Below are 11104 nucleotides of genomic sequence, written 5' to 3' on the forward strand. Positions count from 1 at the left end.
GAGTGATTTCAATTTTGGTTAAGGAATTTTGAAGCGATTTTGTGTGACATCGCATTTTATATGTGCTATTTTCACTATATTCGATTGGATCAACTTCAAAACGGTTGTCGAGGTTAACATTAGGTTAATAATGTGACAGCTGGCCTGGTATTTGGATCAAGTTGCTTTGAAATTTAGATGCAACTCGCTAGGTTCTTCTGAAGTTTTAAAGCAGATATTATGCTTGATCGATGCGTGGAATGCATCATAGTTTTTCTCATGCTATGCAGCTAAATCGCATGCTCCTTATTGTCTTAGTCTTTCTTTTTCTTTCATTTTATATAGGTTTTAAGATTGAAGGAGGCTATGACACAAATATACAACAAGCTCCAGGTAACATTATCTCAATGTTTGATATCCCATTAATTCTTCTTCTAAGTTATTCATGCATGGTGCTATTTACTTGCATATTTGTAGCTCTTTTTTTTTTTGCTGTGTTATCATATTTCAGTCATCATTATTTTTGTGAACTTCTTTTTCCTTTATTTAAAGAGTAATAAGGTAGTAGTTGTTGCTCTTTAATTTACAAATACGGATTATATAGCTGGCATTCAATAATACACAGCAACTTTGTTCCTTATAGTCAAAGTCCAAAAGTTATTTAGAAGAATATAAATAAACATTGATAGTTTATGTTTTGTTAACAAACCAAGCATTAGAATTGGTAGGCTTGCAAGGCCACTAAGTCTGTTTACGCCATTCTTAACTTGGTTATAACTTTATAATGGATAAAAAAAATTCACCTCCAGAGAGAAATGAGCAGCATGTTTGTATAAATAAATCTGCTTAATCTTTAATTCGGACAAGAGTGTGATATGTTCCTCAAAATCTTTTGGCATGAAACTAAATCTCATGGACCAAGTTCTAACTGAAAAAATCCTGGTCCTTGCTGCTCAATCTATCAAGTACCTGGGCTGAGCTTGAACTGTAGTATACCTTTAAAGCAGTTGAAGATGCGAGCTCCTTGCATTGAAAACTCTTGAAATTTAAAATGAGAAGTGAAGAGGGAATTCAATGAGAGAATGTATGATTGAATTTTATTTCTTTATTCTATGTTAAAAATAAGACAAGAAGCTATGTATGCATAGTTTGAAATACTACTATGATAGGAACTAATTGTAGAAATCAATTCCCCTTTGGTTGAAATTGAATTTCAGCCATCCAAACCTAATCTCCAAGATGAATTTAAGAGAAATAACATAAGAAAACTCTTTCCAATTGATGAAATAGAGAAGAAAACCACAAGATACAATGGATCCTCAATTGGAGAGAAGGATCCGATTCTACCAAATCTCTAGATGCCGCTAGAGCCCAAATCAGCGAAGAACAACTCAATTCCAAAAAAATACTCGATACTCTCTAACCCTAGGAAAACATACTACTTAAAGCTTGCAATCAACACAACTCTTCTTGGCCTATTGGTTGAGAGCTTAGGCTTCCAACTAAGAGGTTCAGGTTTCGAGTCTATGTGTATGCGTTGAGTGTGTGAGTTTGCCTTAAAGGGCCTAAATGTCCCCCCCCCAAAAAAAAAAGCTTGCAATCATAGATAAAATCTCTAATCAGCCATTCCTTTGAATTTTTTCTCCCAACCCTCATTAATTCCTCTTAACTGCTACCTGTTGGACCCCACGCGGAAGGTGGAGTCACCTGGGAGGCGAAACTCCTCCGCCTCTATTATACGCAAGCCGGTCCCAGATGGACTGACTGGACCGGTCCAGGGACTGGTCTAACATGGGCCTATATTTGTTAATGTCAAATAGTGCTATATTGTCACACCCTATGATGACCTTTCTAGGTCGATACGAGACGAACAAAGAAATACACTACCATACTCTACATATTATAAGTTCTAATTTATGTGAAATTTAAAACATTGACCGTTCCATTGAGCACATTATAATGTTTTCTAGTATGAAGCAAATTCAAACAATAATCATCCATTCATATACAAAGTATTAAAACAATTTCAAGATTTTATGTATTTTATCAAAACTTATATAAATCATAATGAACATACCCATCAAAACTCTTTCTTACAGTAAAACTTTGAATCCAAAATATCAAAACCGGACCCTTATGTGGGTTCTATCTTGTCCATTCCTTAATCTGAAATAATATTTAACATAATAAAGTATGAGTACAATTCAGTAATATAAACAGTTTAAAGACAAAAAGTAATTAACATAAAAAATTAATTTTACTTATGTATTATCTCATATGTTACCCATAATTCTTTTATAAGAAATAGCTGAATTAACTTCTTATTACTTTGCAAGCAAACTATCTAAATAGAAACAAAACTTCAGATAAAATATTACAATTTTAGGTATTAACAATTTTTAATAACAAGTGTGTATAATTATCATTATGTTAGCTAACCAGCTATGAATTTTTTTTGTTAATCACATTTATCATATACAACTCTTTTTTAGCTTTAGAAGATATTGTGTAGGTGGGAGTGTTTTCTTTGCTACCGTGAGCTCGAAGGCTGTGTCGAGGACCCTTTTGTATCCATACGGGCTTGCCTTTGTTGCCATAGCTATACAGGTCGTTATGCATATCTTAACTGAAGAACTTTTTTGCTTCTCGAAATGCTGGTCTTTGTCACGCAACTTTTTTGCCTCTCGAAAGGCTTGTCTTTGTCGCGCTACCTGTACAGGTTATTACATTATCAGCCTATTTATATGCATGGTCTTTCTAAAGCTCATTTTACTAGATATTAAATTTACTATTTCAAACATCTTAATGTATACATCAAATTTTCATCTTATTACTTCACATAAGTGCACTTTTAAAATGAAATAAGTTAGAAATTTTAAAACTGAATGTTTAAACTTTCATATAAAAGGTATATATAATGAAATTAACCCATGTAATATATCCCTTTACACTTTTATATAAAAGGCAGATGATGAAATTTAGTTTGTAATTAGGTTGCTTTTTGAATTAAAATTGATTATCTTAATTTATTGACAATGTTGATGATCAACCCCTCAACCAACTATATCGTTGCCATCACCTCGAAGCTTCTTTCATTTGTAGACAATTTTGATAATAGATTTAGCACTATAAAATCAAATTCCTACTTATGACTCAATTCAAAATTAAGTTAACCTTAAAATAATAGATGCGCGCGCGCATATATATATATATATATATTGTATTGTGTAGTCTAATGCTCTCTATTTTAAAATAAACCAAATCATAAAAAATCATAAATGATTTATTTATTTTCAATAAGGAAATTGAAAAAAATCGTTAGTAAAAAGAAAAGAAAATTTAAATCATGTAAGTAGAGCATTAAATTATTTAACTTTAACATGTATAAAATTTCAAAAGATAATTTGATTAAAAGCTTAGACTTTCATAAAGAAAGATGGCCCTAAATATTCTTAAGGAAAACTTACGTAAAAGTTTGTTTATAAACGCCAGATTCAAATTAAAAAAAATTTAAAACTTAATAATTATCATAAATCGAAGTAGCCTTATCTTCTTCATCGTTATCATATTCCTCAGCACAATCTTCTTCATCATGCTCATCTTCAGCCGAAATAGCCATGTTTTCGTTGCATCCACCAAATCAATAACACGCACTATTTGCTTCTAAAGCTATACTCTATAGCATAATTAAAATACAGACTGCAAGCTTTTGGTGTGTTTTGATATGTTTTTTTCTTCCTCTGTTGACAAGTATGTTTAATCTTTAGAATTGAAGGCTGTTGTTTTCTTTTCCTTGAAAAATGGATCTTACTGTAAAGATATGTTTTTAATGGAGCTTACATTTGATAAATATCATTAAATTAGTCTTTTAATAGAAGTTCTACCTAACATTATGTTGCTACTGAATTCATCTGCACTTTCGGTATTGATGCATACATCCTTGACTTGCCAATTTATGTGAATTTTTGTTGGACTGGTGCTCTTAAAACTGGAGATTGACTTATTTTAACCTGTTTAATGAAAGCAAAAAAATCTGGGTTGTCTTTGAATGGATTAGATGTGCGATGCTCATTAAGTTATGTTTCAATTAGTTCGATAATGGTTTCTGCTGTTAATGTTTTTCTCTTATGTTCAGTGGAATGTAATCGTTTCTTATGAATTACCAGGAAATAAAGGAATCAGTGCAGTCAGATTATCGACATCTGGTCTCCCTCCTTGTTCATCCTATGCTTCAGGTACTATTTCTTCTAATCTAATCAGGCACTGTTTCCTCTAAGAATTTTAACATTGAGTAGTTGTTTTAACTTGTTTGCAAAACTAAAAGATTTTTTGAGCATTTTTTGCTACAGTTTTGCTATCCCAGATTATTCGGCCGCACCTCTTAACAACAACAACAACAACATCAAGCCTTTATCCCACTACGTGGGGTCGGCTACATGAATCCTTTTTCTCCATTGTGTCCTATTAAAAGTCAAATTCTCGTTTAAATCTAATAAAGAAAGGTCATTCCTAATATTTTCTAACCAGGCCTTTTTAGGTCTACCCCTACCTTTCTTAACAAAAGTCAAATCTAATACCTCTACTCTCCTAACCGGGTCATCGCAAGGCCGCCGTTTTATGTGACCAAACCATCTAAGGCGACTTTCTCTAATCTTATCTTCTACTGGAGCTACTCCAACCTTTTCACGTATATGCTCATTTCGTATCCTACCTCTTAAGAATAAAAAAATGTATTAGTTTATAAAAGTTTACTGAAGTTCAAATTCTGGTGGTATGCTTAAAGCTTTTTGAACAAGGAAACAACCATCGTATTCCAAATTAACTTTTCACATTTAAACATTTGTTTACAATTACATGAATCCTAAGTATACATTCCTGTAATAATTTTTGTTATGTGCACGTTTCATTACATGTTCTTTGAGATTAGCATTTTACATGCCCAGCCTTTGATCCATCTTAATTTAAAACAGCTAAGAACCATTTTTCAATCTCTTAGAAATTATTTCGTTGAACAGTTTCCTTTCTGAACTTTCTGCTAATTGGTCAGTCCGATCCAATTTCAATCGAAACAAAATCAGATTGTGTCAGGTTATTTTGATTCGGGCTAGTCCAATTTAATTGGTCTTCTTTGAGTATTCATATTTAATCCTATGTGGCATGAGATCCGATGCAAGTATTTTCCGTGAGCCTTACTAAAAATGTAGCTTACCTAATGTCTATTGAACAAACATCCCCTAGGAACTATGTTGAATTATATGATAACTTGAATAAGACAAAACTAACTAAACATCTCTCCTATACACAAAAATTGAAATCCAATTCGCCTCCACAACTATCGTACAAGCGGACAAAAAACGTTTTTCTTAAACTTTAAAGTTAAATGTAGCGCACATTCAAATAATGAACTCTTGAGCGAATATTTAAATTTTATATTTTTTAAAATCCTACCTCATGCATTAAAATATAATTCCTTAAACTTAAATGCGATGCATCGAGAAGCATGTCAACACATCTAGGAGTGTGCAATAACCTTTGGAAGCAAGCAAAAATCCTGAGAAAAGTGTTACCACCTCAAGAAGCGAGTCACTACCTCGAGAAGCTTACAACCCAACGATGTGCACTACATTAAATGCATGCGAATATGTTATGTAAATACATAAAAATTAGTGCAAGTGCATCACGTGAACACATCGAAAAACGTGCATGTTAATTTAAAAAGAAATTTCAATTCCCTGCATGTACTTCGACAAATGTGCTAAAAGCTCATTAATTAAAATTTAATTTTCAAATTAATTACTCGCATGTGCTCTGACCATCGCATGTACCTCCTAATTCAAAGATCTGAGAATATTGTACATGTTAAATTCCAAGTCCAATCCTTCTCCTTATAAAGACTGGAGTCAACATGACTTGAATTAACAAGCGAATGCCTAATGACAAATGTAACAATATATTTAATTTTAATGGTTACATTAGGCCTTCAGAGGCTCTTTGAATGAAACTCATCGTAAAAACTAAACTCTCATTTATTTGCGCTCGCATAACAAATTTGTTAAATCATCAATTGAGCTCAATCCTTTGTTGGCAGCCAAACAAAATTGACAAGATTCAATATATAAAATAAAATTACCTATATTTCTGATGATAGCCATGTTAAAAGTTAATATCAATTTGAAGGGATTTTATCCTTTCAAATTGCTTCTAAACCTCAATGAAATATATATATTTTAAATAATTTTCACGCCATCTCGATGATGGCCGTGTTGAGAGCTAATATCAACAAGAGGGGTTATTTTTCAAATTCAATCAAAACTCTTAGGTTCAATATCCATATAATAATTAATATTTAAAATTAAAATTAATTACTTATAACTTAAAACAAAATTCATTCACCATCCGCAAACGTTTGGTGAAGGCGATGAACTCAATGATAACTCTAGCTCCCAAAGAGCAAATCTCCAAATTTAGAATATCACTAAGATTCATTCTCAAATAATTTTCCGTTAGTAAGGGCGTTCCATTTGTCCTCTAACCAGTGGCTTTGCAAGACGACGGCTCCACAGGATCTATAGTTTGGCTTGAAGGCTCCACGTGATATGGTTATGAATGGTTCTCTAATTGGTGGTTTGGCTAGACAATTCCACAAAGAACCTGTGATTTGGCCAGACGGCTCTACATGGTAAATTATTATGACCATGACCCTCTGATCTCGTGACTTAGTCGAATAACTCCATTATATTATGGTCATGGCTAAAAGCTCATATGTTCCCCAATGGTTATTACCATTAAGTAATTAATTATATGGTATAGTCGATAGTACAAAAAGCCCTTTGTTAGCTAAGGTTGACTTGAATTCGTCTTTTAAATATATATTCATCCCATATCTACATGGTATGCTTGTACAAATCAACCTATGGCTGTCGAAAATTATCATTCGGTCAGATTGGTTCTACTACCTCCTATAACTAAGTGGACTAGGGACCATGACGACGAAACCATAAGATCTTGATCGGGTCTATCATCATTCCTCCACCATTCCCTTTAAGTGCAAGGTGGTGAATTTGTAATTTTAAATGTTAAACTATAAACATTTAAATATGTTGCTACTTTATGATGGATATTAAGTATCTGTTTAATGACTAGTCTTAATAGAAAGTGCTCTCATTATCGAGAGGGGTAAATAACTATAGGGGCTTGCTCCTATAGAAAACCAAAAATCAGATATTAAAGTCTTCACTAAGAGAGCAAAATCTCTTAGTAGTGTCCTATCTCTATCTAATCTGCCTTCCGAAAATTTTCCCCAAAACATAATCCGTTAAAATTCTACTTGAACATACGCGGAGAGGCTAGGGCCCCAAAAGCTCAAAATTTCGAAGCCCATTGGTATTTCTTTTGTTGTTTTGATTTTGTTAGAATGTAAGAGAAATGGAAATGCATGAGAGAGAGAGAGGGAAATAAAGATAACAAAATATTGCAAAATAATATTTGTATCCTTGTACTATTTTCTAAACTGGTGATTTTTTTTTGGGTGTGATTGTGGTTGTAGATGGATCTAATTGAATCTTATAAATCTTATTTTTTATTTTTTTGGTGTGATTTACTTGTGGATATTCTATTTTTCTCTTTTTGATGGTTATTGCTCATGAGGATGCGCTTTTTTCCCCCATCAGATAAGTGTGGAAAGTAGTATTTATTGTCGGTGGATGGTTAGGGTTTTAGTTTATTTGATGGTCCAAAATTTAAATGATGAGATGGTCTATTTTAGATAAAGTCTTCATGGGAATTCAAATAGGGAAGGGAAGGTTTTTTACATAGGATCGCTTTGGGTTCAATAGCTAAGTTTTCATGAAGTACGTTTAGATTGGAAGAAGTGGACCTTTTTGTATTGAACGGGGGTGTTTTTTTGGCCACGGGAGGAGGAGCTTTCTCAACTTTGGTAGGGAAATATCGTTTTTAACTATATATAAGGGAAAAAATTAGTAAACTTAGATGTTAGTTTGAGGTTGGACATCTATTGGAAATATATAACCTGGGTAACATAGTAGCAAAAAGTGAGTTATTCCTTGGAGCAAATCTCTCTTTATTGCGATTGAGTAATTGTGTGTTTGGGATTGATGCTATCGAGTATTGAGGGTAAGAAGTCAGAAATAGCTAGCGTAAAGAGTTATTATTGTTTGTTGAGAGGGAAAGTGACCGTTTGTTGGAGAAAGATGATACTATGCAATTCCATTTCAGTAAGGGTAAGTAGTGGGAAATAGATAGCGTAAAAAGTTACACAATTCCCCTATTTATAATAAGAGAGGTTAATGCTCATTAGCCATCTGATTCATAAAACAAGGAAATAAAAATCAGCATTACCATTGTCCATCTCTTTAGATGAGGGAAAGATATTATAAGTAGAGAGGAGGGGTTGATCCCCCTTCCTTGTCTCCTTGTGATTTTTATGTAGCCTTTATGAGCAGTTTGTGTAACCTTTTGTTTGTAACCTTTGTTTTGCCGTCATCTAGAACTTAAGCCCAATGGGTTTGGGTTAGGCCTGAGGTTCTTACATCAATATGATTGGATTTATCCAAACGAGTTTCCCTGCTAGTCGGTCGATTAAGTTTGGGTTGTTCTTAGTAGCCTACCTTGGTTGACTAACCTGATTTGGTTGGAGAATCTATTGGATCATTCAATTGACCAGTTGACAGTCCAAACATATACTCTTGTAATGTAAATATTTTATCATAATATATATTAATTGGATGGGGCCATTAAAGTGTTTGGATAAAGTCTGACATGGTTCAACAGTTGTTTTGACAATAAAAGTTCAATATCTAGCATGGGTTGTGGTTATTACTTATTACCCGTTCTGTTTGCAAAACGGTATGTCAAAACCTTGAACATAATTGAAAATTTAAATAGCTATTATGTTGTGGTTAAACCAATATGCCATGGTTAACCATGCATCCGTCATTTTATTTTAATTTTTTTTGCTTTATTTCTCTCCTTGTGAATGATTTGGCACCTATATTAACCAGGTTTTTTAAAGAAGGAAATCAAATTAATTTTTAAAGCATGAAAGCTCTCATATCTATTACTGGTTAGCAAAATTTTGGTACCAATTAATGAAAGGAAATAGAGTTTTGGGGTTGTTTTTATCTCATCATGACACTGAGGAAAAGAAGGAAGAATTACTAACCAATGAAGGACACAAAAACACTCTCAAATTCCAGCCTTAAGAACTTCGAAGAAGTCTTAAAACTAATATGGAACTTAGTTTTGAAAACCTGGTGACTAAACAATTTTTTTAATGAATTAAAAGAAAAAGACAAAACAGATTTATAAATTTAGCTCAAGACCACCAGTGTTGCTGTAATTTTTTTCTTTAGAAAAATTTCCCTTGACTGAAAGGCTGGCGATTGATTCCCTTCCAGTTTCGGTCTCCAGTTTTCCACCAGTCCAAAATGTAGAGAATGGGGTGTTGAACCAGTGAAGATACTGATTTACTCATTACACCTACATAGAACCCAAAGACAATCAGTAGATCACCATTCTTGATACAATTTATTGTTCAGAATTGAAAAAAATGGACAACAGAGACCTACCACAGAATTCGTCCTTGCTTCCAGGTGGCAGTCTCTTGAACTTCTTGTTTCCAGTGCTCTTTATGCTGCTAACAAGAAAGACAGGAAGGGCGGCACTTCAGGACAGCTGCAGATCGGGGACAAAATGATGGAATCCTGCTGGTAGCCAACTCCAGCATCAGGTCAGCCCTCTTGATGCGGATTGTGGCAGTTTAGCGCCTGCCCTTGTTAATTGATCAAGACTGCTGGCTAGATGAGAGAAAGAAGCTTCCATCTTAGCGGAATCCTATAACAAACACACTACAATCCGTCACTTACTCTCCTCTCAAGCTTTAGGGGAAATCCACCCCAAGGAAAAGAGATATTTCTCTTCTCTCAGATTTAAAAACCTGAAATAAAATGAACCAACTTTCCTTTTCAAAACAAATGATAGGTATTTATACACCCCAAAGCTTAAAAGAGACACAATTTACCACTCTACCCTTAATTAATTAATAATAATAAAAAAAAACTAAAAGACAAAAAAGGAACAAATAATAATAAAACCCTAATAAAAAAATACTATTACAAATATAACCTTATCACATCAAGTTGACAAATATGACACCACACATTTTTACATTACGATCCCCTTTTAATTGGAATACAATCAAGTTATTGTTCCATTCATTATGTATGAAATTAATCTTTGTTAAGTTGATAATTTTCTTAATGGTTGGCCAGTTTTGGAAGGTTCTCAATATAAATAATAATTTTATTGCCCCGAGTTTTGAACTTATCTCTTGAACCTTTTCCCAAGGTTGTGAAAATTGGCCTGGACATCTTCAATCTTAAAATTTGATTTTTAATCTAAATTTAATTTACATATGAGCATATAGTTTAATATAAATTATTACTAATTTATGTTACATACTTAGATATAATATATACATATAAATGATATAACAAATTCACATTATAAAATTATATATATAAATCATTCTTGCATATAATTAAATATATAAAAAATGAAATAGATAAAAATTAATTTTTTTCAACTAAAAAATAATTATTACTCAAATTATAATAATAAATAAATAAATTGTTTAAAAATAAATAGTGTATGTATTGTAAACATGAAAACTTCAACATAGCTATTTATTCCCACATCACTTGGGAAGTTTCACTTTATATGATTTATATAGCTTTTTTGTTTCACACGTGTTAGAAACTCACATGGAGTGGTGAGGCTATGTGAGAATTTTTTATTGTTGTTTTTTTTGTAAATGACAAATATATGCTTTTGATGCTTAATTAAAATTTAAAATAGATTAAATTTAAATTAATTTATTACATTTAATATTAAATTTTATACTTAATTTATTAAATTAATTTTTCTGATTATTTAAATATAGTTAATTTTTAAGATGAATCTGATGAGGACATCGAAGATCAACGGCCACGATCGTGTCTATTTATTTTCATGTATTTTATTTGTTATTTGTACTTTTCCATTTATACCCTCACTTGAGGGCTTTGTTTTATGTTTGCCCTAGGGGCAATTGTGTCTTTTATTTTCC

The 11104-nt window shown here is 32.4% G+C and overlaps 1 protein-coding gene across 5 annotated transcripts in view; it reads left to right on the forward strand.

Moving 5' to 3' along the window:
* The window catches only part of LOC110097683 (general transcription and DNA repair factor IIH subunit TFB1-1), a 40000-nt gene that overhangs the window by 24603 nt on the left and 4293 nt on the right, over nucleotides 1-11104 (forward strand). For 3 of the 5 annotated variants that reach the window (XM_020824196.2, XM_020824194.2, XM_020824198.2), the window contains exons 18-19: nucleotides 325-372; nucleotides 4146-4214. In XM_020824196.2, coding sequence (XP_020679855.1) covers nucleotides 325-372; nucleotides 4146-4214 — 117 coding nt within the window. Of the gene's footprint in view, nucleotides 1-324; nucleotides 373-2491; nucleotides 2588-4145; nucleotides 4215-11104 lie in introns of those variants that run through there. The other 2 variants (XR_002303225.2, XM_020824197.2) reach the window with 2 other exon arrangements.

Source organism: Dendrobium catenatum, unplaced genomic scaffold, assembly GCF_001605985.2.
Source record: "Dendrobium catenatum unplaced genomic scaffold, ASM160598v2 fragScaff_scaffold_1481, whole genome shotgun sequence".
NCBI lineage: Eukaryota > Viridiplantae > Streptophyta > Magnoliopsida > Asparagales > Orchidaceae > Dendrobium > Dendrobium catenatum.